At 60.7% G+C, this 25,990-nt stretch overlaps 2 protein-coding genes across 2 annotated transcripts in view; one reads left to right on the top strand and one right to left on the bottom strand.

The window, feature by feature from the left end:
• Window positions 1-309: 309 nt before the first annotated feature.
• PTSG_09546 (uncharacterized protein) lies at window positions 310-10,929 on the bottom strand (the record flags this gene model as incomplete). Its single annotated transcript, XM_004989918.1, has 9 exons — window positions 310-7,173; window positions 7,429-7,539; window positions 7,877-8,161; window positions 8,443-9,012; window positions 9,217-9,372; window positions 9,595-9,693; window positions 10,070-10,159; window positions 10,324-10,449; window positions 10,873-10,929. 9 exons carry the CDS (start codon window positions 10,927-10,929, stop codon window positions 310-312), a joined length of 8,358 nt encoding a protein of 2,785 aa, XP_004989975.1.
• Window positions 10,930-11,408: 479 nt separating this feature from the next.
• PTSG_09545 (SPTBN1 protein) overlaps window positions 11,409-25,990 on the top strand; it is a gene marked incomplete at both ends in the record, with an annotated part of 15,209 nt that continues 627 nt past the window's right edge. The window contains 13 exons of the mRNA XM_004989917.1: window positions 11,409-11,923; window positions 12,142-12,271; window positions 12,501-12,650; window positions 12,931-16,351; window positions 16,964-17,814; window positions 17,908-18,995; window positions 19,326-19,471; window positions 19,940-20,209; window positions 20,258-21,675; window positions 21,910-24,108; window positions 24,202-24,510; window positions 24,699-25,637; window positions 25,800-25,895. Coding sequence (XP_004989974.1) covers window positions 11,409-11,923; window positions 12,142-12,271; window positions 12,501-12,650; window positions 12,931-16,351; window positions 16,964-17,814; window positions 17,908-18,995; window positions 19,326-19,471; window positions 19,940-20,209; window positions 20,258-21,675; window positions 21,910-24,108; window positions 24,202-24,510; window positions 24,699-25,637; window positions 25,800-25,895 — 11,532 coding nt within the window. The remainder of the gene's footprint in view (window positions 11,924-12,141; window positions 12,272-12,500; window positions 12,651-12,930; window positions 16,352-16,963; window positions 17,815-17,907; window positions 18,996-19,325; window positions 19,472-19,939; window positions 20,210-20,257; window positions 21,676-21,909; window positions 24,109-24,201; window positions 24,511-24,698; window positions 25,638-25,799; window positions 25,896-25,990) is intronic.

The following is a 25,990-nucleotide window of genomic DNA, read 5'->3' as shown; positions in this document are numbered from 1 at the left end:
ACACACACACACACACACACACACACACACACACACACACACACACACACACACACACACACACACACACACGTGTTCAGTTAAGCGTGTTTGCCCTTCGGGTGGCTTTCTGGAACAGAAACAGAACACAAATCAAGCACCCGGGTATGCACACCTCCCATCTCTCTCTCTCTCTCTCACTCACTCTCTCTCTCTCTCTCACACACACACACACGCATTCATTGCCATGGAGGCTTTCTGATTCAGTAAGACAAATACAACACACGCACAAGCATGACAACACACACTGTGTCTCAAACATCCACCTTATCATTGATTGTTGCACTCTGGTGGCACCTCTTCGCCGTTGTTCTGCAGCGTTCGTTTGCGGCGGGCAGCAGCAGCCGTTGCCGCAGTCCCAGCACGCGCTTTCTCAGCAACAGCGGCCCGGCGTGCACTGCGGGTGGATCGTGGCAGCTTCGACGGTGAGTCGACATTCTCGCCGTTGCGTGCGCTCAGCGGTTTGCGTGCGCCACCAGCAACAGTGGCTGCCCCTGTCGCTGTTGCTGCTGCTGTCGTCGTCGTCGTCGTTGCTGTTGTTGACGATGATGAGGATGATGATGATGATGGTCGCAGCGTCATGCTACGGAGCGTGGGAGCACGGCGCCGTGTCGCCGGGCCCGTCTGCGTCGTTGAACTTGCAGGTTCCTTCTTGGAGGCCGTGGATGTTGGCGCACCTGGGCCATCCCTGTTCTTCGTGTCATCGGCAAACGTCACCTTTGCTCGCTTGGAGCGCGTGGATGTGTTGGCGCTGTCTCCGTCTTCCTCCTCGTTGCTCGCGCGCCGCAGGGTTGAGCGCGTCTTCATTGCGGATGGGGGAACGCCGCTGCTTGCCGTGGAGCGCAGGCGACGGAATGCCGAGGATGGCGCAGCACCAGTGCCGTCAGAGGCACCCATCGCACTTGTGTTGCCGTCCTGGCTTTCATCTGCGGCTTGGCTAGTGTTCTGCTTGCTGGTGTGCTGCGCAAGCTTTGGGCGTACAGCACGCGGGGTGTGAGGAACGATGTCACCGTCTTCCCCAGCTGCATGCGTGGTGCTGGTTTTGCTGTCCTTCGGCTTTGCATCGTCGCCACCCGCCAGCGCATCTGCCGTCATTGCAGCAACTGTGGACGTGGACAGGAGCGCAGAGTCCTGCATGCGCTGGCTGCTTGGCAGGCGCACCCCGTTCTCCTCCAGCACAAGCTCCAAGCGGCGGTTGGCGCGCGTCAGCTGAATCACCACAGATTCCATCTTCTCGCGTGCGTGCACCGCCTCCTTCAGCTTGCCCTCCAGTGCCTCGCATTCGTCCTCCGCCTTGTGGCGGCTCGAGCGCTGCTCACTCAGCGCAGACTTCAACTCCTCCACCTTGCTCGACAGTTCGCTCACTTGCTGCGTGCTGGCCTTGGTCTGCTCTGAGGCAGTTACCTCAGCGGCCGCCTTGGCTGCCCGTCCACGTGCTTGCTCCAGCTGCTCCTCCAACTTGCTAACGCGTTTCTGTGCGCGCTGCAGTTCACGCTCCATCGCCGCCCTGGCCGTCTCCGCGGCGGATTTCGCCTCGAGGGCAGCGGCCTTGTCGCCCTCGGCTTCCTCAAGATGCTTTCTTGCGTCCTCTGCGGCCGCCAGCGCCTCCTGCAGTCGCTGCTCCTGCGCTGTTTGCTGCTGTTGTGCGGCGTCGCCAATCTCCTGGCGCACCCGCTTGCACGCGGACTCCATGTCCTTGCGCAGCGATGCAATGCATTCTTCTTGCTCCTGCACCTGCCGCTCCAGGTCACTCACGCGCCCTTGTGCAGTCTCCAGGGCCTGCGCAGCCTGCTGGTGCCGGCTCCGCTCTGCCTCCACTTCCGCCCGCACGGCAGCGTTCTCGTCGCGCAGAACCTCCCGCTGCTGCTCGAGCGCAGCAATGTCGCTTTCAAGGACAGCCTGGCGCTTGGCCATGTCCAGCTGCCCGTCCTGAAGATTGCCCTGCGCCGCTTTTGCTTCAGCCTTGGCAGCCCGCAATTCTGCACGCGCCGTGTCAAGGCTGGTCTTGAGCTCAGTCACTTGGGCTTGCGTATCATCAAGCTGTGACTGCAGTTCACCAGCACGCTCCACGCTCTCATTGCACTTGTCCTGGAGTGTCTGCATCTCTGCACGGACAGACTCCAGCTCCTGCTGAGCTGCCTGCACCTCCTCTTCAGAACGCACCTTGGCCGCCTGCAGGTTTTGCAGTTGGTGTGTCAGTGCTTCGAGCTCTGCGCCCTTGTCGCTGAGCGCCATTCGAGCTTGTTCAAGCTCCTGCAAGGTCGTGACCTTGGCGTTGTTGGCGGAAGACAGATCCTGCGAGAGCTCACTTGTCTTCGATTCAGCCGCGTCAAGATTCGCCTTGTATTCATTAACACAGTTGGTGAGTTGCTCAACTTCTTTCTGCAGGGATGTGATGGCGGCTTGGTGCTGCTTGGCCATGCTGGCGTTTTGTTCCTCAAAGGACATGCGTGCAGTCTCCAGCTCCTGTTGTGCCTGTTGCAGGCTGGCGCAGGCCGTGTCCAGCTGCTCTTGCTTCTCCTGAACCTCGGTCTTGGCAGCATTACGCTCCTGCTGCGCAGTCTCCAGCTCCTGCTGTGCCTGTTGCAGGCTGGCGAAAGCCGTGCCCAGCTGCTCTTGCTTCTCCTGAACCTCGGTCTTGACAACATCACGCTCCTGCTGCGCAGTCTCCAGCTGCGTCGTCAGTTGTGCCACTTCCTCCTGCTTGGAGGCTGCGGCCTGTTGCAGGTGCTCAATCTCCTGCTGGTGCGAGGCAACATCCTTCCTCAGCCCGCTCACTTGGTCAAGGGAAGCTTCAAGATCGGCCTGTCTGGTGTGCAGCTGCTCCTTCATGTCGCTCACCTGCTGCTCAAGGCCTGCGATCTGTGCCCCAGCCGCTGCAGACGTTTGCTGGTGGCTTGCCATCTCCTCCGTCAAGCGGGCGTTGCTCTCATTGGCTTGGTCCAGCTCGGCCTGCAGCGCTTCGAGCGACGACTTTGCAGCATCGAGACTTGCCGTCTTCGCTACCAGCTCGCTCTTGAGGTCCGACAGAGATGATTCCAACGCGGTCACAGCCTCAGCATGCGTCTGCTCCGCCTTCTCTCGCTGCTGTGTTGCTTCGGTGAGGGCGGCTTGCATGCGTTCGCTGTGCGCCTCCTCCATCTCCCGCATTTTCTGCTCGGCCGTTGCTGTTACTTCGGCGAGTTGCTCGCGAACGCTCTGCAACTCCTGGAGCTGAGCTGACGCGCTGCTCTCTTGATCTGTGCGCAAGGTCTCCAGGTCGAGCTTGGCCTCCTCCAGACTACGCTCACGCTCCCCAACCTGCTCCTTCAGGGATGTAACTTCAGAAGCCAGTGCCTCGACTTGCTCGTTCATCGCTGAGATGGCAGTCTCGTGCTGCAAGCGCACGTCGTTCAGCTCTGCCTGTGCTGCTGCCTCAGCCTCGTCCACTTCCTGCGCATGCTTGGCGTTGACCTCATAAAGCTGTTGCTGGTGCTCTGCGCGTGCCGCGCGTTGGGACTCGTCTGCATCTTCCTTTGCAGACACCAGCTCCGCCTCCAAGCGCTGGCGGCTCTCCTCCAGAGCAGACACCTGCTCCTGCAAGTCACCCAGCTTCTGCTGCAGCGCTTCGCCTTGGGCGCTGGCCTCGTCCCGTGCCTCAGCTGCGGCCTGAGCAGCTTGGCTCTTGTCAGCCACCTCCTTCTCTAGGCGCTCAATTTCCACCTTGGACTCGGCGGCCAACTTCGCCTGCTTTGCCTCGGCTTCGTCAGCTTGTGCCTGCAGTTGCTCGCGAAGCTGTGTCAGCTCCTCCTGTGCGGTAGCAAGTGCCGCTGTCGCTTCCTTGGCTGCGCTTGTCGCCTGCGCCAGCTCTGCAGCAGTCTCTTGCGTATCGCGCTCTGCACTCTCCTTGAGCACGCGCAGCTCCTCTTCCAGCGCCTCGCGCTCCATACTGTTCTGAGCCAGCTGGGCCTCCGCTGTGGCCAGTGCTTCCCGCGCCGAGTTCAGGGCCCCGGCACTCTCGGCGCTGCTTGTCTGCAGTTGGTCAATGTCCTTGCTCAGCTGCTCAATCTTCGCCTCAGCGGCCAACTTTTCCTCCTCTTTTGCATCGAGCTGGGCCTGCAGCTTGTTCATGTTGTCGTCCATGTTCGCGAGCTCTTGCGTCTTGGATTCGAGCGCAAGCTGGTGCTCCTCAGCCTGCTGTTGCTGCAGGCGCTGGTGTTGCGACACCATCTCCTGGCGCTGTTCCTCTGCAGCCGTAAGTGCCGCCGCCTTTTCTGCGCACTCGCCCTTGAGCTTGGAAACGTCGTCGTTTGCCTGCCGCACTGCTGTTTTCAGGCTGTCGACCTCAGCCCGCAATACCACAAGCTCTTCCTCTTTCATGTCAAGGAAGCACTGCAGCTGCTGCAGCTGGGCGTTGCGTGCTTCCTCGTGCTGCTGCCGCTGCTGCTCGCCCTCGGATGTGGCTGCCTCGGCCTCCTTCTCCAGGCGCGCAATCTTATCACGGGCTGTGTCGAGTGCGCGCTTGGCTTCTTGCCGCTCACACCGCGCCGCTTCCAGTTGCTCCTCCAGCTCGCGCTGACGCTGTTCTGCAGTCTCCAGCGAAGCAGCCGTGGCTTGCTGCGCTTGCTGCAACTCTGCGCACTGCGCGTCAACTTCATTCTTCGCGGCCTTCAGCTCCTGCAGCTCCTTCTCCTGTTGCTCCACCTGCTCCAGCAGCTGTGTGCGGCGGGCGTCCTGCGACTGCAAGAAGGCGACCCGGTCCTCAAGCTCGGAGCATTGTTGCTGCGCCCGATCGAGCTCAAGCTTGGAAGACTCCCGCAGCTGCGCCAGCTCAGCCTCCAGTGAAGCAGCTTGCCCCGCATTTTCCTGTGCTTTTGCCTTGGCTTTCTCCAACTCCACATGCGCTGCCTCTGCCGCTGCCTTCTCCTGCGAGGCTTGCGTCGTGAGCTCTTCGCATGCCTGCTGGGCCTGCTGCAGTTCGTGCGCTGTTGTCTCCTGATCACGCTGCATCGCCTCACGCTCTGTGCTGTGCTGGGTCTTGACGGCGTCAAGCTCTGCCAGGGCCTCCTCCAGCCGCGTTTTGATGGTGCTGACTTCATCGCCCTTGGAGTGCACGACGGCATCGTCAAACGCGAGGTTCGACTGCAGCTTGTCATTCTCTGCCTTGAGGGCGTTGATCTGATCGCGCAGTGCGTCCTGCTTCTCCTCGCCCGCAGCCAACTCAGCCCGAAGCTGCTGCTCAGCCTCCTCCAGCCGCTGCTGCGTCTGTTCCGCGGCCTTGAGGGCAACCTGCGTGTTCTCGAGCTCCTTCTTCACTGCATACAGCTGCTCGTCCTTGGCCTCGCTCTCCTCGCACAGGGACTCCGCGTCCTCTTGCGCACACTCCAGCTGCGCCTCCAGGTTCATGCGCGTGGTGCGCAGGTTCCGCTTGAGTTCCTTCGTGGACTTCTCCTGTGCGGCCATCTCCTGCGTGAGGGCGGCAAGCTTCTCCTCCAGCGCCACCTTCGCCTGCTGCAGCTCCGTGCGCTCGTCCTGCAGCGACACCACCTTCGCCATGAGCTCCTGCATTTCGCCCTGCAGCTGCTGGGCAGCCTGTGCGTTGGCCTCCGCCTTTGCCTCTGTCACACGTGCTTGTTCGGCATGCACCTGCTCCTTGAGGGACGCGCACAGCTCTTCAAGCTCCTTCACGCGCTCCTTGGCGGCCAGTGCGTCGTGGGTAGCCGTGCTCTGCTCCTCCTGTGCAGATTCCAGGCTGCGAACAAGGCTCTCGCGTTCCTGCGCGATGTGATCCAGCTCCTTCTTGAGGGCGTGCACCTCCTCGCGGCTGTCGCTGGTCACCTGGGCCAGCTTGCCTTCCAGTGATGCCACAGCGCGGACAAGTTCAGCACGCTTCTCTTCCAGCTGCGTTGCTCGCTGTGTTTGCGCGGCTGCTTGCGCCTGCACCTGCTCAAGCTTGGCTGCAAGGTCCCGCTGCGCCGCGTCGTTTGAGCTTGCGTTGTTCTTGATGGCGGTGAGTTCGGTGCGCAGCTGGGCGGCCAAGTCGTCGGCCTCCTTCAGGCGTGCGGTTAACTCGGTACACTCGTCCTTCTTCGTCTGCAGCTGCTCCTGCAGGGACTCCATATCTGCCTGCGCTTGCGCCAGTTCGTCCTTTAGCTGAGCTGCAGCGCGGGTGCGCGTACGCGTGCGGGTGGCAGTTGCCTCCTCTGCGTTGTGCAGCTTTTCTCGCAGCGTCTTGTTCTCTGCTGCCAGGTGCTCCAGCTTGGTGAATGCCGCCGACAGGGAGGACGATGTCTGTGCGAGTTCATCCTTGGCCGACGCTGCGTGGCTGTCCAGGTCACGCCGCAGCTTGCGCATGGACCGCTCCAAGTTGTCCGAGGCCAGCCGGAGCGCGTGCTGCTCGGCTTTGTACTTCTCCACCAGGGCGTTGGCGTTGTCAAGCTCGCGTGCCTGCTTGCTGTTGGTGGCTTGTGCAGCTGAGAGCTGTGCCTCCGCCTCTGCCACAGCGTGATGCAGCTGCGTCTGCGCAGCCTCGTGCTTGCGGCACTCCTCGTCCAGTTGCGCCTCCAGCTGCTGCACGCGCTGTTGCTGTGCACTGCACTCCTGTTGTGCCTTGGCCAGCGACGCCTCAATCTGCGTGCGTGCGGTGGTCCACTCAGCCTCCCTCTCAGCAAGCGTGGCGCGGTGCTGTTCCATTTGCTGGTTGATGGCGTCCATATCTGGTGCTGCTGCCTCCAGCTCTTGCACACGGGTTTGCAGCTCGGCTGCCTGCTTGGCGGCGGTTGTTGCTGCGTCTTGCGCCTCTTGAAGCGCTTGTTGTGCATCGTCACGCTCCTTGGTCAGCTGATCGTGCGTTGCGCGGGCGTTGTCAAACTGCGCCTGCAAGTCGTCTTTTTCCTTCTGCAGCACGTGCACTTGCTCCTCCAGCTGTGCAATGGCGGTGTTGCTAGCCGCCGATGCTGCTGCTGTCTCGTTTGTCATCTCATCCACCTTGGACCTGGCGCTTGCCAGCGCCGTGTTGAGGGACTCGCAATCGTCTTTGGCCTTTTGCAGCTCTGCAAGCGCAGTGGCGTGCTCCTCTGTCTTCGTCTTCAGCGCTTCTTGAGCTTGGTCCAGCTCTTGCTGTAGCTGCGGCACCTGCTTGCGCAACCCTACCACCTGCGTTCAAGAAACAGGACACGTGCACGCGAACGGACAGCGTAAGTGTGAACGTGTGTGTGTGTGTGTGTGCGTGCGTGTGTGCGTGCGTGCGTGTGTGTGAGAGAGAGTGTGTGTATGTGCGCGTGCGTATGTGAGTGTGTGTGCGTGCGTGTGTGAGTGAGTCAGTGAGTGAAGGTTGCTGGTTCTGCATGCACAAGGCAACAGAGGTGTGAAACTCGGGCCGTCGTTTTGCACAAGCGGGATGTTTCATACCTCTTCCTTAATGGACTTGTGGGTGACAGCGGCATTCAGAGTTTGCACCTCCAGCTTCTTTGTAACAGCGTGCGCATGCTCCAGCTGTTCCTCAAGCTCCTTGACGCGCTCCTGGTCAGAGAGGGTGAGAGAGCGCAAAAAGAGGCAGGGTTGCGAGTTTGTTTTGTTTGTTTGTTTGTTTGTTTGAGAATGGGAGGGAGAGGGAGCGAGTGTGTGTGGGTGTGAGTGAGGCACAACAACGTGGCTGTGACGATGATGTAACATTGTGACATACACCGTCCAGCTGCAGTTGCCAAAAACGCTGGACGCTTGGCACACAACAACAACAACAACTTAAACAACAACAACAACAACAACAACAACAACAACTTAAACATCTTAAACAACAACAACAACACACACTCACACAAACACACACACTCACACAAACACACACACACGTTCACACCTGTGAGGCGGCTGCGACGACGGCTTGTTGTTGTTCTTGAAGTTGCGTGCGCAGGGAAGCGAGCTCTTTCTTGTGGGCGTCAATAACCTGTTTGGCTGCCGTGTGGTCCTCCTGCTCTTGCTTGAGCTCTTGCTGTGCTGATTGCAGCAACTGCTGCATGTCTGCCATTGTCTTCTCCTGCGTTTCAGCCTGTTCCTTGAGCGTGCTCTCCAGCTTAAGCTTGGTCTGCCGCAAGTGCTTGTATGCCGTGTCTCTTGCCGCAAGGTTCTGTTTGAAGGACTTGACCTGCGGCAATACACAACAAGCAACAACGCAAGCGGAATGAGAGCGTGAGAGGAACGGGACGAAACACGGGGGACAGCAGCGCGCCACCGCACGAAACGGAGACGGCTCACGCCCACACGCCCACAAGCACACACACACACAAATGCATTTGTAAGTACAACCACACCACAACTGTGTGCGCTTCTGCGTCAAACACATGCGCAGGCAAGAGTACACACACGCACACACACACACACACACACAAAACCAAACAAAGCAAAGCAAAACAAACACATTCGCACCTGAGCCTCCAGCTCGGTGATCTTGTCCTTGGACATGGTCTGTTCATTGAACATGCCTGAAAGCTCGTTCTCAAGATCTGTGACGCGGCTCTGCGCTTGCTTAAAGGCCTTGTCATGCGCAGCTGCCTTGGCCTCTGCGTTTTCCAGACCAACTTGCGCCTGCGCGTATTTGGCCTGCAGCTGCTCCAGCTCCTTCTTGCTGTCTGCCAACTGCTGTGCAAGCGAGGACGCAGCCATTGTGTGCTCGCTCTCAGTCGACTGGGAGTCTTGCCTGGCGGCGTTCAGCTGCGCACGCAGGTCAGCAATGGTTGCCTCCAGCTGGTCGCGCTGTGCCGTTTGCTGCTTCTCAATCTCGAGGTTGCGTGCCTCTGCCTCCTTTGTTGCCTTGGCCAGCAGCTTGTGTGCATGTGCGTCCGCTTCTTCCAGCGACTGCGATGACGTCTGCTGCTGCGTGGACAGCTGTTGTTGCATGGTTTCCACAATGGTCTCACGCTGCTTCATGCCTGTTTGCAGCTCCTCGATGTTGGCGCGTGCTGCATCCAGCTCATCCTGCACACGCTGAGCGGCATCCTGTGGTTGCAAGAGCGGGAAAGAGATAGTGTGTGTGAGCGAGTGTGCGTGTTTGAGAGAGTGTGCTATTGTGAGACAGTGTGCGAGTGTGTGTGTGTGTGTGTGTGTGTGTGTTACTGTGTGCGAATGTGTGTGCGCGCGAATGCAACTGTGACAGAATGAACCATTGTGCACACAATATGTGCATGTCCATGAGATGCTCACGTGAGCTTCCTCGAGCAGCTTCTTGTAGTGTGTTTCCGTGGACTTGATCTTGTTCTCTGCCTCAAGGAGCTGCTGCTTGAGCGTTGAGACCTGCTGGTAGGTGCTGTGCTCTTGTGCTTTTGAAGCGGCTGCAGCCTGGTCTTGCAAGCGCGCGTTCTGCCAAATGCATAAGTGTGTGTGTGTGTGCATGCGTGAGCATGTGTGTGTGTGCGTGCGTTAATGTGTGTACGTGTGTGTGTGTGTGTGTTTGTGTGTACATGCGTGTATTGGTGTGAAGGAACAAAAATGAGACGAGGGAGAGGGATACAAGTGTCGCTCAAACACACCGATGCACAAACAAAGCACACTGTGTGGGAACAAGTTGCACCATGGGCTCACTTCTGCGTGCAGGTCCTTGATTGTCGCTTTGTCACGTTGTGCTTCCTTTGTGTGCTGGGCAATCTTGTTTTCCAGCTGATTAATCTGCATTGTGCGCGCCTGTGCCATTTTATCATGCAAACGAACGTGAGAGCATGAGAATATGTGCGTGTTCGTGTAAGTGTGCAAGTTTCAAGGTGAGATTGTGTGTGGGCAGGTCAGTGCGACGTGTACACGTGAGTTTTCCCAGCGATGATCACGTATTATTGACAAACATAGACTGGGGCGTGCTTCGACTGTTTGCCCTGTGATTCTCTTGTTCTTCCATCAGCTTTCGCGCGCACCCACCCTCACACACACACACACACACACACACACACACACAAATACACGCACACGCAGACACACACACACACAAATACACACACACACACAAATACACATAAACACACACTCTCCCACTCACACACACACAGGTATCCAAATTCACACGCACCTTGACATCATCTTGAAGACGGCTGTTCTGGCGATGAAGCTGGTCAATGGTCTGGCCGAGGGAGCATGCCTCGCGCTCCAGCTCTTGTACCTGTTGTGCGCAATCGATGATGCGCCATGCACAGGCAAAGACGGCATCGGTGAGTTGCCTTTGTACACCACGAACGCGACCAGTTTCATTTGCTTGTTGTTGTTACATGATCGCGAGGGCTGCACACGCCAACAAGACATTCCAGGCCCCCATTGAGAACTCACGCGACGCTTTGATTCAGCAGCCTGGTTCTTGATTTTGACTTGCGCCGCATTCAAGTTGTCAATCTGGAAGGTCTTGTTCTGCGTGTCGCGCGTCAACTGCTGCACGCGGCGTTCCAACTCTTCAACCTGGCAGCGCCAGCAGCAACAACAAGGCACAACGTAAAGTGAACCACCGAGCATGTCGCCCAACTTTGTATTCATGTCACTTGTCAGAGTGAAGGCCAGCTTGACAGCAATGCAAATGTACACAAACAAACAAACAAACAAACAAACAAACAAACAAACAAACAAACAAACAAACAAACAAACAAACAAACAAACAAACAAACAAACAAACAAACAAACAAACAAACAAAAAAACAAACACACACACATGCACACAAACACACACACACAAAAACAAACACACACACGCACAGGCACAAACACCCACACACACACACAAACAAACACACACACACAAACAACCCACACACACACAAACAAACACCCACACACACACACGCACACAAACACAAACACACAAACCAACACGCACACATGACGAACCTTTTGCAGGGCGACCCCTGGCAGGTTGTTCTTCCACTCGTTCTGACGCCACGACATGACGGCGTCCTTGTTCCCTCTGCGTCCCAAAGGAGGTCTCAACAGTGGTAGGGATGAGAGCGGGGAGGGCCGAGGATGGTGAGGTGCTGGTGTTGTGGTTGTGGTTGTGGATGGATGGAAAATGAAATTTCGAATTTGCCGCGGAAACAGTTACTCGACTTTCAATGTATGTCTTCATTTAATTTTCTGCTGCCAGGTTTGCCCCTTGTTTGTCGTGTTGCAAGCAAGCAACAACGGCGGACGACAAAAGACCAACAAGCGACCAAGGGCTTTGCACTGCGCACAACAGACAACAACCCAACAGCCCCAACAGCACAGACAACACACAACCACAAACTGTACACAACAGACACCATCATCCCCTCGCTCATTCACCATCCACTGTCCGGGCCGGGACGCAAACAGTGAGTGCAGCCATCACCAGCTAACCCGCTGCCTCATCCTACTGCTGTGGAGGCAACAAGGCAGCACCGGCCACCATGGAAGAGATTCAGCACTCGTTGCAGGTGGAGCGGGAGCAGGTGCAAAAGCGCGCCTTTACGCGCTGGATCAATAGCATCCTGCGTGACACGGGCTTGCACATCGACGACCTGTACAGCGACCTCTCTGATGGAACAGTGCTGCTCACGCTCCTGGAGACCATCTCCGGGGCGCAGCTGCCTGCGCCGTCGCGCGGGCGCCTGCGCGTGCACAAACTCGAGAACTGTGCCCACGCACTCCGCTTCCTGAAAGCAAGCAAGGTCAAGCTGGAGAACATCAGCGCGCAGAACATTGTGGATGGAAACCCGCGCCTGATCCTCGGCCTCATCTGGACCATCATCTTGCGATTCCAAATGCAAGAGATCCAGCTCGAAGGCGACGCCAAGTCCGCCAAGGAGGCCCTTCTCTACTGGTGCCAGAAAGTCACCAAGGGCTACCCCAACGTGGACATTCGCAACTTCACATCAAGCTGGAGCAATGGCATGGCCTTTAACGCCATCATCCACAGCTTTAGGTACAAATACGCCTCGCAGCTTGTCTGTGTGCGCGTGTGTGCACGTGTGTCTTTGTGTGTGTCTGTGTGTCTTGTGTGTGTCTGTGCATCTGTGCCTTTCGCGTCTGTCTGTGTGTGTGTGTGGTGCGTAGGTTTGTATTGTCGGGCACCCCTCGCTTTGTCTCTAACTCGACCTACTGCCTCAACTTCTTAACGCTTCTTTCTTTTTTTCAACGCAGACCGGACCTTGTGCGCTACAATGATCTTGACCCACAAAAGTCCATTCGCAATCTCAAGTCTGCCTTCCAAATTGCCGAAGATCACCTTGGCATCTCTACCATCCTCGAGCCAGAAGGTACGCATGTGTGTGTATGTGTGTCTGTGTGTGTGTGTGTGTGTGTGTGTGTGTGTGTGTGTGTGTGTGTGTGTGTGTGTGTGTGGACGACCTTGCCCAACCCTTTCCCGCCAAGCTCTCGTCAACTCCGCGCCCACCTCTCGGGGTTTTCCATAATCTAATCTAATTTCTCCCTTTCGACCCGCACCAACCTCGCTCACGCGCTGTTGCTGTTGCTTCCCATTGCCCACACCAGATGTGAAGCGCGGGATGGACGAGAAGTCGGTCATGGCGTACTTGGCGGGCTTCTACCACTACGCGTCTCAGCTCAAGAGCACTGAAGTGGACATCAAGCGCCTCAACAAGTTCCTCACATTCCTCCTTGACATGGACGCCATGCAAAGCCAATATGAGGTGTCTGTTGAATGTGCACCGCATCAAATCCACGCCAGCCACAATGGTGATTGCTGGTGTAGACTCTGTAACGGTGTGCGCACACCAGAAACAAAACAAACAAGCCCACATGCACACCCTCACACACACACACACGCGCGCGCGCGCACACACACACACCCTCGCCTTCTTCCCCTCCTCGTCCCTTTCACTCTCTCACTCATCTACACACACACACACCTGCACACCTACACACGCTCTCGCTCTCTCTCTCTCATTCACACACATCGCAACAATGTAGGAGCAAGCGAGAGCCCTTCTCCAGTGGATTGTGGCGACAACAGAGCGGCTGCGGAAACGCGACTTTGCCAACAGGCTGGAGCCGCTTCGCCGCCAGCTGCTGGAATTCAAGCAGTACAGAACCGTGGAGAAGCCACCCAAATTTGTCGAGCGCGGCCATCTGGAGGCACACCTCTTTGCCATCCAAACGCGCCTCTTCTCCCAATCACACCCCGTGTACGAGCCCCCGGAGGGCCTGCTCATCACGGACATCAACCACGAGTGGTCTGTGCTGGAGACGGAGGAGCACGAGCGCGAGGTGGCGTTGCGCGCCGCCGTCATTCGGCAGGAGCGGCTGGAGCAGCTGGCTGAGAAGTTCTATCGCAAAGCAGACCTTCGCGAGTCGTGGCTCGACGACAATCTCACCCTCGTCAGCGTGGACACCACAGCCACCGCCAACGGCAACGGCAACGGCACTGCCGCAGCCAACACCGCCGCCAGCAGCAACGTGACGACCGACGCGGCGAGCGGGGGCGAATTCGCGCTCGCCACTGTGGAGGCAGCGGTGAAGCGACACGAGGCCATTGACACGGATGTGCGCGCCCACGCAGACCGCATCGAGGCCATGTGCGAGCTGGCAGGCGGGCTCCGCGACGCAGGCTACCACGCGGCAGATGAGGTGACGCAGTGTGAGCAGCGCATCCTGGATAAGTGGGAGCAGCTCCTTGCACTCATCAGGGAGAAGCGGGCGGAGCTTGACATGGCGCTGGAAGTCGCAAACACCCTGCATGCCATGAACCTCGTTGCCGCGGCGCTCGCTGCTGCCCTCACCACGGCCTCCTCCACCACGACTGGCAAGCACGTGCAAGAGTGCGAGGAGATGCTGGAAACCCACAGCAGCCTGCTCGAGGCAGACGTGCAGCCGCTGCTGGAACGCGTGCACGCCGTAAACGCGCAGGCACAGAAGTTTGTGGACCTGGGCCACTCACGCGCGCCCATGCTGGAGGAGCAGCAAGACCGCCTCTTGCACCTCCACGCAGAGCTGGACAAGCAGGTGCGCCGGCGCAGGGAGCAGCTGCAGGACGCCCTGAGCCTGCAGGCGTACCTGAGCGATGCCGATGAGGTTGCATCATGGATTGCCAGCAAGGAGTCCAGTGCCGCGTCCACGGACCACGGCCGCGACGTCACCTCCGTGCTCAGTCTCCTCAAGAAGCACACCGCCCTCATTGCAGAGCTCAAGGAGCAGGAAAAACACGACGTCGGCCCCATCGTTGCGCAGGGCACGCAGCTCGTGCAGGCGGGCCACTTTGCAGCAGAGGCAATCCAGGCGCGAAACACGGAGCTGTCCACGGCCTTTAATGCGCTCAAGAGCGCCGCGTCCAGTCGCCGCAAGCACCTCGAGCTCAACAAGCAGCTGTGCTTGTTCAGCAACGAAGCAGCCGAGGCCCTGGCCTGGCTCAAGCACCGCGAGCCCCTGGCTTCGGAGCAGGACACCGGCAGCACGCTGTCTGCGTCGCAGGCCCTCCTGCGCCAGCACGAGGCACTGCAGGACGAGTTGGACGCATTCGCTCGCACAGTGGCCGCGCTCAAGCGGCACGGCAGCGACCTCAAGCTCCAAGGCACGCCGCAGGCTGCCAAGGACAGCGCAAACGGAAACGGCGGCGCCACCAGTGGCGCCAGTGGCGCAAGGGGCAAGAAACAGCTCAAGGCGCTGCACGCGTATGCGAGCCGGTCCAAGAACGAGCTGAGCTTCCAGAAGGGGGACATGTTCACCCTCATCAGCGACACGAACAAGGACTGGTGGAGCGTGAAGACAGCCGATGGCGCCCTGGGCTACGTGCCTGCCAATTTCGTCAAGGAGGTCAAGGCCGGCAAGCGCTCTGCAGGTGCGGGCGGCATTCAGCTCTCCGCGTCGCAGCGCGCGTCCGTTGAAGAGACGCTGCAGGCCGTTGTGCCGCTGTTTGACCACCTGCAGAAGCAGTGCAAGGCCAGGCACCAGCAACTGCTGGACGCGGTTGCCGCGCATGCGCTGTTGCTTGAGCACGAGGAGCTTGACGCGTGGCTGGAGCACCACACGGCCATCATCTCCTCCACAGAGACGGGCAAAGACCTCAACCACGTGCAGAACTTGCTCAAGCAGATCCAGAGCCACAGCGCCGACATGGAGACGCAGCGCAGCCGCCTGCAGCACGTGCGCGATGAAACGGCGCGCTTGCTCGAGAGCGGGCACACACAAGCGCCACAGCTGCAGCAGCGTCGCGACGACCTCGACGTACGCTGGTCCAAGCTGCAGGATGCCACGCAGCAGCGAGCACGGGCCCTGCGCGCGTCGCAGCGTGCGCTTACGTTCAACCGTGACGCAGAGGAATTGCGCGCGCTCATGCGCGAGAAGCAGGCGGCGCTGTGCAATGGCGAGCAGCCGCGCGACGCCTCGTCCGCGCAGGCGCTGTCCCGCAAGCAGGATCAGTTTGAGGCCGAGGTGCAGGCGGTGCAACAGTCGGTCGCCGCTCATCGCGCAAAGGGCAACACCCTTGCCGAGAAGTACCCTGCCCACGCGGGGGCAATTGTGGCAAAGGCGCAGCAGCTGCAGAGCGAGCTTGCGGAGCTGCAAGATGCCACGGCGGCGCGGCGACAGAGTTTGGAGACCAGCGCACGCGTGCTGCAGTCCAAGCGTGCTTTGTCCGATGCGCGGGCCTGGCTGCGCAACGTGCAGGCGACAATGAAGGGTGCCACCACCCGGCCCACCACGCCATCGCACCCCCTCTCAACTGCCGCCGCCACGGCTGCAAGCCCAGGTTCATCACCAGGTGCATCCGCGCCATCCACGAGCCGCACCACGCCATCGGGCTCCCGTACACACCTGGGCCTCGCCTTCACCAGCGTACAGGCGGTGCAGGCGGCCATTGAGGCGCACGAGGAGCTGCGCAACGAGATGGACGCGCGCGATCAACAGGCAGCCAAGGCGCTGGAAGCAGCAGAGCGGCTGCTGGACGACGCCATCATCGCTGAGCAAGAGCAGGAGCACCTGCAACGGCAACGCGCACGCACGCCCGATGCAGGCGCACGCCAGCGCGACAGCACAGTCAGCACAGCCAGTGGCGGCAGTGGTGGCAGCACCACGCTTCTTGGTGACGTGCGCGCTCTTGTTGATGAGGTGCAAGAGCAGCAGCAGCAGCAGCGTGAGCGCTGGCGTGAGCGTGCTTCGTTCCTCAAGGAACAGCAGCGGCAGCTCAGGCTCAAGGCAAGGCTCGATGCCCTGGAGAGCGTGCTCACGGCGCAAGAACAGCGCCTGAAATCGCGCGCGCGGTGGGAGGCGGGGTCTGCGGCAGAGCTGGACCACCTCCTGCGCGTTTGTGAACAGGAGCACCAGCTGCTTAACACGCACCGCGACACGCTGGCCGCCACCGAGACCCAACTACACAAGGGCAGTGGCTCAAGCAGCGGTGGCAGGAAGGGCTCGGGCTCCATCACAAGCAGCCGGCGCATGTCCTCTTCCAGCACCGACATGCCCACTGCCCCCACCGATGCCCAGGGAGACGAGGAGGCCTTCGCCCACGCCCGGGACGCAGCGAAATGGCTGCCTTCTGCGCCCGCGTTGGAACATGCGTTGACCTTGGCGCAGCAGCAAGTTGATCGCCTGGAGGCCATGCTTGTTGCAGCACAAGAGAGCATTCAGCGCCAGCGCGAGTTCTACGCCGCCGAACAGCAACTGCAAGAGGCGCAAACCTGGCTGGACGAGAAGGCGCGGCTGCTTGGCGACTCGGGCATGAACACAAGCAACCATCATCAGCAGGCAGCAATAGTGTCACAGGGCGAGGGTGAAGAAGCCGGGCCTGGTAGTGCGCAGCCGTCGTCGCCGCAGCACGAGCAGAACCTGCACCGCAAGCTGAGGCAGCATGATGCGCTGGCTGCTGAAATCCAGGCCTACGATGGTGTCGCGCAGGGGGCTGTGCAAGCAGCCAACGCCTTTGCGAAGCGCCATGCCGCCCCGAGCGGAGCCGCTGATGTTCGCGCGCGCGATGCTGGTGATGCAACTGGCACCGTTGCCAGGGAAGAGGCCGACACGCTGAGCGCAATGGCGCAACAGCTCGAGACGGCATGGGAAGCGGTGCAGGCGGCAGCGGCCGACCGCGGTCGCCACTTGCGTGAAGCCATTGAACAGCGCGAGTTTGAGGAGCTTGTGTCTGACCACATGGCGTGGTGCTCAACCATGACGGCCCGGCTGACGGACATTCGCGCACGTGCCGAGAACAACCGTGGCGGGGGCGCCCCGTCACACCGTGCCTCTTCCGACAACGATGGTTCTGTGACCAGTGGGGCTGCCGGAGATGTGCAACAGCAGCAGCAACAGCAACAGCAACAGCAGCAGCAGCAGCAGCAGCAGCAGCAGCAAGATGCAGGTGCTGCAAGTGCTGGCAGCAGCGTGCGCGCGCTGCTGCAAACCATCGCCGCCAACGTGCGGCCGGAGCTGGACGTGCAGGCGCTTCGCCTGGACACGCTTCAGGACCTGTGTGTCCGGCTTGTTGAGAGCGGTCACTCAGACGCTGCTGGTATCAAAGCGCGCACGGAGCGGGCTGCTGCGGCCTTTGCGGAGGTGCAGCCAGCGGTCGATGCGTGCGAGCGCGATCTGCAACATGCCTTGCGAGGGTACACGCTGCTGCACGACCTGCAGTACCAGACGTCGCTCTTGCAGGCGCGTCTGGCGCAGGTGTCCACCACCCAGTGCGGCACCACAGCACGAGATAACGCGACCCTCATCAAGGTGCACGAGGTGTTTATGGCACAGGTGGAGACGCAAGAGCAGTCTGTCGACGAGTGCATGGCCAGCGTGGAGGCATACAAGGAGGACCACACCCAGCACCAAGAAAGCCATGCAGCCACCACCGACAGCGAAGGTTCTCACGCCGTGGCCACTGGCCGTGACGGCAGCGTGCGAAGCAGTGTTGGCGGCAACTTGGTTGCGCAGCTTGAGGCTGCAGCTGCTTACCTTGCTCAGCAGAGGGCCGAGGTGCGCGACGCGTGTGTGCAACGGCGCCTGCACCTGCAGGAGACGGCAACCATCTTCCGCTTCCTGGGCGAGTGCTCGTCGTTGGTGGCGGGTCTGGAGGAGAAGCGCGAATTGATCCGTGCAGCCGTGAATGAACTCGGCGCCGAGCGCGATGCAACGCAACACATCATCTCCCGACACCAGGCTGTGCGGGAGGAGCTGGCCGTGCTTGAAACCGAGCTGCTGCACCTGCAAGACACAGTCAACGCCCATGCTGAACGTGCACCGGCATCAAGCATACCGGAAACAAGCGACGACCGCACGGGCGATGGCCAGCAGCCAACGCTGCGCACTGTGGAGCAGCACATTTCTTCTGCCCTCAGCCTCGCTGCCGAGTTGAAGGAGGAAGCGGAGCACCGACGCGCGCTGTTGCAGCAGCAACTGAGGATGCACGATTTGACACGGGACCTGGCTGAGTCGCTCGCTTGGCTGCAGCAGCTGGTGGACCAGGCCTCCAACCACGACATTGGAAAGGACGAGGAGGACTGTGAGCTGCTTCGCGACCGCTTCGACAAGATGCAGGAGCAGGCAGAGGCCAACATGCCTGCGCGGCTTGATGAGGTCTGTGCACAGGCGCGCACCTTCCTCAGCGAGGGTGAAGACGGCTCCGTGCCCCAAGCACCAGAACAGCGGGAGATGGTGTCTGGCGCGGTACAGAAGCTCACGACTGCCAAGCAAGCGTTCGACACCGCCAGCGCGGAGCGATTGAACGAGCTGGACGGCGCCCTGAAAATTCATCACTTTGAGCGCACGGCACAGGAGGTGCAGACACGCATCCATGACAAATGCGCGCTGGTGGACATCTCCTCTGCGCCAGAGGAAGTGGGTGCGATTGAGGCGCTGCAGCGGAAGCACGAAGGGTACGAGCACGACCTGGCCGCCCTGGAGACAGCCGTGCACGATGTCGCGGCGCAATGCAGCCAGCTGTGCACCGCGTTCCCTTCCCAGCAGGAGCGGCTGCAGGCCACCAACGCCGGCGTCTCCGCTGCATGGGAGCAGCTGCTCGCCGTAGTCGAAGCATCCAGGGCCAAGCTGGCCGAGTTGCACAAGTACCTCATCTTCTGTCGCGACGCCCAGCGCCATTTGCGGTGGTGCCAGCACACGCTGCCTCGATGCCGGTACGACCATGAGCCCGGCAACGCAGCTGATCGGTCGCTTGGCACGCCCATGAAGCGACCCACCTCTGCTCTGCTTGGTGGCACGTCTTCTCCGACCGTGCTGACATCGCGGCCAGCCTCGCGTGCGTCTGCACCTGTCACGCCATCTGGGACGCTCGATGCCTCACATCGAATGTCCCCAGAAAAGCTGGTGGGCTCGCACGACAGCTCAAACACCAACGTGTCCGCCACTGCGGATGCATCGTTCACAAGCCAGGCCGGTGCATGGGTGCTGACCAACGCACGGGACGTGGAGGCTGCGCTTGTGCGCCATCTCGAGCTCAAAGCCGACATTTCCACGCAGGCGGAGGACCTGGACGGTTTGCTGGGCTTGCAACAGCAGCTGTCCAGCTCAGCCCGTGGCCGCCACATCGAGGGTATCAGACCGAACGGTGAGGCGGGTGACGATGGCGCAGAGGACGCATCTGCGCATCTGGCCCAGTGGCAGCTTGCGCGTGCCGGTGAACTTGCAGAAGAGACGAGGGCATGCATGACGGACGTGCAGCAGGCATGGGAAGCCGGGCAGAAGACACTGGACCAGCTCTCCGAATACTACAAGCTGCAACGCGAGGTGCAGGCCCTGCATGACCAACTCGACACGAAGGAAAAGCTGACCGTGCAGCTGGCTGCGTCCTTTGCTGTCGCTGCTGCGAGCCCAGTCCAAAACCACGACGCAGTTGGACAAGACAAAGAACAAACGGAACAACAACAACAACAACAACAACAACAACAACAACAACAACAACAACAACAACAACAACAGCAGCAGCAGCGCCTGCCTGATGTGGAGGGCCCGAGTGCGGAGCGTGTGCTGGCACAGCACAAAGTGCAAGCAGCGGCGCTTGCCACCATTTCTGACCGCATTGCCGCTGTGGGCGGCCAGGTGGACCGCATGGTGTTGGGCGACTACTGTTGTGCCGATGCTGCGGCAGACATGCGCACGCGGCTGGAAGGGCGCTTGGACGAGGTGAAGGCAGCCTATGAAGCCACCCGCCGCCGCCTCACCGACGCCGCCGAGTTCCAGGCGTTCCTGCAACAGGCTGGGGACATTGATCACTGGATGGCTGTGAAGCGCAGGCGCACGCGCGCTGGCGCTGGTGGCGCCGGTGGCGCCGGTACTGACACGCCGCTGCCAGAAGCAGCAGCAGCAACCAGCAGCATCTTCAACCTCCAGGCGCGGCTGAACAAGCAGCTGGCATACCAGGAGGAGGTGCAGAGCGCCAGCACCGCTGTTGACGAAGTGGTGGCTGCGGGGGAGATAATGCTGTCCCGTGGCAGCCACGAGAACACCGACACCATCCGCAGCGTTTGCCAGCGGCTGCGCGCCAACCTCGCTTGCCTGCTCGCTGAGACAGACACGGCAACGCAGGCGTTGAGGGAGGCCATCCAGATTGCGTCGTTTGTGGACAAGTCCGAAGATGCTGTGCAGGAGCTCGGCAAGCGGTGCACAGAGCTGGCAGCGCTGCGCCCGCTGGAGGATCTAGAAATGACGCTGGAGGTGCAGGCAAAGTGCAAGGCCCTGGAGCGGGACATCACCGCAGTCGACAGCAAGCGTGTGCAGACGTTGCAAGAGCAGGCACAAACGCTTATGACGCAGCTGCCGAGCCAGCGTGACGTCGTCCGCCATGCAGAGGCCGAGCTGGTGACGGGGTGGCAGAAGGTGGAGGCCACGCTGTCCCGCCAGCGCCACGCGTTGGAGGTGGCGGTCGACGTGCAGACCTATCTCAAGGACGCGCAGGAGCTGGACGCGTGGATGTCGGAGAAGCAGAGCGCCGTGGCCGCGGACGACATGGGCCGTGACGCGGAGAGCGTTGAGGCCCTTCAGCGACAGCACGATGCGGCCATGCGCGATTTCGGGGCCTTGGATGTGCGCCTGTCCGAGCTGAGCAAGGAGGCTCGCCGGCTCCCGCGCGTGCACCGCACCGAAGACATGTGTGCCGTTCAGGAGAAGCAGGAGCAGCTGGAGGCGCGCTGGAACGAGGTGAGAAGCATGGCGCAGCAGCGGCGTCTCAAGCTGAACGACGCGCGCGACTACCAGGCGTTTGTCACGCGGCTGCGTGGCGTCACGGCGTGGATGGCGGACGTGGAGGCCACCATGGCGTCCACGGAGCTTGCGCACAGCGTCAACGCTGCCGAGGTGCTGTGCAAGCGTCACGCTGCACTCAAGACGGACATTGAGGCGCGGGAGACAGACCTGGCCCGTGTGGAGCACGTGGTCACGCGCCTGCGTGCGCGGAACCACTACGCCAGCGAGGAAATGCAAGCCATGTACGCGGAGGCCGCCGCCAGGTACGCTGCGCTGCAAGATGCGTGGCGGGCGCGAGACACAGTGCTTCGCCAATGCCACGGCCTGCAGCTGTTTCTTCGTGACGCTGCGCAAATTATGGCGTGGATGGACACGGCCACCAAAGGCCTGCACCGCCAGAGCGTGGGCACCTCCCTGCCCGAGGTGAGCGCGCTGCTGAAGCGCCACGCCGATTTTGCAACCACACTCACCACAAACGACGAGAAGATTCGCGCGCTGGTGAGATATGCAGAGGCAGAACTTGGGTACACCGCTGATGTCAGCGACACGCAGATGCGCCAGCAGGCAGGCCCATACAGCTCCGCGTCATCGGATGCGGGTGCAGGGGTGGTCGAAGGGCAGCCTAATCGCGAAAACGAAAGAGGCGCAGCGGGCGATGGCGAGGACAGCAGTGATGTTGGTGAGCAGAGCGGAGAGCAAGAAATGGCCCAGTGCGGTGCTTCGGTGCAGAACACACAGGACGCCGCTCAGCAGAAGCAAGCGTTGCCACAGCAGCACTATGCGGCGGATGTCATTGCTGCCAAGCTGTTGGCCGTGCAGGAGCAGCAGCAAACGCTGCACCAGCTGAGCGCGGAACGGCAGCGTCGCCTGGACGCATCGCAGCGCCTGCACCAGTTCCTTCGTGACTGTGACGAGCTGGAAGAGTGGATCCTGGTGCGCGATAAAGTGGCGCAAGAAGAGGCCGTGCCCGACGACTTGAACGCGTTGCCACGCAAGGTTCAGCGGCAGCAGGCGTTTGAAGCTGAGCTGGAGGCGAACGAGCCGCGCCTGAGCTCGCTGGTCGCCCGACGCCGGCAATTTGCCGAGGAGGGGCACTACGCCACCAGCACAGTGACGGACCGCGAGCAGCGGCTGCAGGCGCTGTGGCAGTCTCTGCTGGAGCACTCGGCGGGAAAGAGCGAGCGGCTGAAGCAGGCGCAGGACCTGTGGGACTTCTCACGCCGGTCGGATGACATCCTTGCCTGGTGCGCGGCCACCATGCCCAAGGTGACCTCGGAGGAGCTTGGCGACGACACGCGCGCAACGTCGCGTCTGCTGAAGCGCCAAGAGGCGGTGGATGCGGAGATTGCCAGCTACGGCGAGCGCATTGAGATGCTGCGGCAGGAGGCCGCAGAGCACGCGGCGGCAAAGCACTTCCGCGCAGGAAGCATGGCCAGGACGGTGGAGAAGCTAGTCGGCGCGCACAGCGCACTGCTGGACCCGCAGCTGGAGCGCACGCGCAAGCTCGAATCCCACCTGGAGTATCACCGGTACGTGCGGCTGGTGCACTCGCACCTGGCGTGGGTGGCGGAGCGGACCACAGCTGCGGAGTCAACGGACTTTGGCGACGACCTGACGGCCGTGCAGCGCATGGTGAAGGTGCACGATGCGCTTGTGGACAGCATCACCGTGTACAAGGCCCAGGTGGACGCGGCCATGGACCAGGGCCAGGCGCTTGTGCAGGCGGAGCACCACTGCTCAGACAGGATTGAGGCTGTGATGGACGAGCTGCGGGATGCGTGGGCGGCGCTGGAGGCCGCTGTGGAGAAGCGTGGCGTGCAGCTGCAAGGCTCGCTGCAGGCACACGAGTACTTCACGCACGCCGACGAGGCCGAGGCGTGGCTGCGGGAGAAGCATCCGCTGGTTGGCAGCGAGGAGCATGGCACCGACGCGGACACCGCCGAGGCGTTTATGAAGCAGCACGCTGCGGTGACCACGGACATTGCAGCGTTTGAGGGCTTTGTGAAGAGCCTGCAGTCTGAGGCGGAGGGTTTGATTGGCACGGGCAACGCGCTGGCGGAGAGCATTGCCGAGCGGCAGTCGTTTGTTGAGGAGCAGTACGATGCCGTGTGCGACCAGGGGCAGCGGCGCACGGCTGCGCTGGAGGCCTCGTTGCAGTGGCACAGGTTCTGCCGCAAGCACGAGGCCCTTGTGCAGCAGCTGACGCAGCACGTGCAGGCGCTGGCAGATGCGCCTGCAGGCACGCACAAGGACGAGGTGGACGACCTGCTGCTCAAGCACGCGGCTGCGATGGAGACGCACGCGCAGAGTTGCGATGCTGCGGAGCGCCTGTGCGCAGAAGCGCAGGAGTACATCGACGCCGGCCATGCACAGGCCGGTGCGCTGGCAGAGAAGCAGCGTGCGCTGTTGGCGCTGGTCGCGGAGTTGAAGGAGGTTGGCGCTGAGCGGCAGGCGCGGCTCAAGGGGATGCAGACCGTGTTTGCGTTCCTGCAGGATGTGGAGGATGTGGTCATGTGGATTCGTGACAAGGCGGCGTCACTCACGGAGCTGAGCCTCGCCGACACGCTCACGCTGCAGCGTCTACAGCGACAGCACCAGGTGGCATGCAGTGATCTGCAGGCGCTGGAGGCACGCGTGCAGCACCTTGAGAGCAGGTATGGGACGCTCCAGGACGAGGACCTGAAGGGGGAGCTTGAGGAGCGCGCTGCGCCTGCAATGGCTTCGATGCGTTCGGAATGGGCGGTGCTGCGGGACGGCTACGCGGGCCGAACAAGCGCGCTGGACTTCCTGCTCGCGGGCCAGCAGTGGGTGGAACTAGGGCAGGATCTGCACGAGTTCTACACAGGCATGCTGGCCGAGATGGACGCGGAGGAGTCTGCGAGTGACGTCGCCGTGTGCGAGGCGCAGCGGAAGCGGCACGCGGAGCGCAAGCCAGAGATTGACGCCCACGAGAGCGATTTCCAGACCGCTGTCGATGCCAGCCGCGACCTTCTCCAGCGGGAAGGAGCTGGGGTCAAGGGCCAGCACGAACGCGGTGAGGGTGGTGGTGGTGTCGGAGATGAGCAGGTGTGTCGGCAACTGCGGACGCGGATCGAAGAAGACGCGCGTGCGCTGCGCGAGCTGCACGACCAAGTGCACCAGGTGTGGCAGAACAAGCTCGATGGCCTGGACACGGCAACGGAGACGCAGGCGTTCTTGAAGCATGCCGAGGCAACCCGGCAATGGATTGGCTACCAGAAGGGGCTTCTCACGCTGGATGATGATTTGGACGACGTGGACGATATTGATGCGCTCTTGAAGAAGCACGAGGACTTTGAGCGCTCGCTTGCGGCGCAGACGGAACGCATCCGTCGCATCGAACAACCAACGGCGGTACGTGTTGTGTTGTGTTGTGTTGTGTTGAATGGTGTGTTGTGATATGATGTGTTTGTGTTGTATTTTGCCTTTGGTTTGTGAGGGCTGCTGTGTTTAGAATTGATTTCCCTGGCCTGCTTGCACGGTCTCACTTTGCGCTGTGTGCGTGTGCGTGTGTGTGCTTTTTGCTTGTTTTGTTTTGTTAGGCGGAGAAGCGCGAGCAGGAGAAGGCGGAAAAGGCCCGGCAAGAAGAGGAACGCAAAGCAACTGCTGCGGTATCGTTCGTGCCGCCAGCGTCCAAGCGAGCAGCCACCTCCTCCACGGCAGGGGCAATGCTGTCTGCACTGCAGAAGCGTGGGCAGGCACAAGAGCAACAGGGCGAGGAAGTGGGTGGACGTGACACTTCAATTGCGACCTCAGATGACGCACAGCTCAAGCAGCACCTTGCAGGGACGGAGGTTGAGAGTGGCGCAGCAAAGGGTCATGGCGATGAAGGGAGCGCTGGAGACGGCGTTAATACTGACACCGCAGAGTCCACCACAGAGACGACTGCAGGTGCGGCCACCGCAGACAGCCAGCAACAGGATCGGGACGCCGCGAGTGATGTGGACGCGACTGTGGCGCGGGGTGCGGCGCTGAGCGTGAGCCAGGCGAGCAGCGCACGGGCCTCGCACTACGGCTTTGACAGCTTCATGCAAGATGGCGGTGGTGATGCTGAGGATGCGCGCAACATTGCAGCCATTGCGGAGGTGGACGAGCCAACATCATCCAGCACACTTGACAATGACGACCATCAACAGCAGCAGCAGGAGCAGCAGGAGCCAGAGACACGCCAGGTGCCGGGCGAGAGCGGGAACGAGACGCCGACAGTGGATGCGGGTGCTACGCAGGAGCGCGGCAGCCCAGCATCGACGGTGGCTTCTTCAACAACAGAAGGCGAAGCCAAGGCAGAGGGCGCCACGATCCCGAAACAGGGTGCTGGTGAACAGCAGAGGGACAGCGTGCTCATGCAGGGGGCGCTGCACAGGAAGGTGGAATACGAGAGCAGGGGCAAGCGCTCCTTGCTGCGGTCGTGGAAGGACCATTTTGCCGTCTTGGAGGGACGCGCGCTCAAATTCCTTCATCCAAAAGACCATCGCGTGCTGGTGCGTACCTATGTGTGTGTGTGTGTGTGTGTTGGGTGATTGCGGAGGGGGGAGGTTGCTGGTATTTCTGTGATTGTTTGGTTCTTGATTTCTACATTGCATGCGTGCAGGCAATTGACATGTGAGTGCTTGTTGTGTCCACGTTGCATCTGGGGAATCCAGGCGGTGTCGGACCTCGCTGGTGCGCAGTGCGCTGTGGCCAAAAACTACTCCAAGCGCCCGCACGTATTTGAGCTCGTGTGTACGGATGGCAGCCAGGTTTGTTCGTGTGTGTGTGGGGGGGGGGCTGTGTGTGTGGGTGGGGGGTGTGTGTGTGTGTGTGTGTGTGTGTGTGTCGCGTCGTCGTATGGAAG

Source organism: Salpingoeca rosetta (assembly GCF_000188695.1).
Source record: "Salpingoeca rosetta unplaced genomic scaffold supercont1.26, whole genome shotgun sequence".
Classification (NCBI taxonomy): domain Eukaryota; class Choanoflagellata; order Craspedida; family Salpingoecidae; genus Salpingoeca; species Salpingoeca rosetta.
The sequence above is the reverse complement of the archived record's forward strand: the minus strand, read 5'-3'. Positions and strand labels throughout refer to the sequence as shown.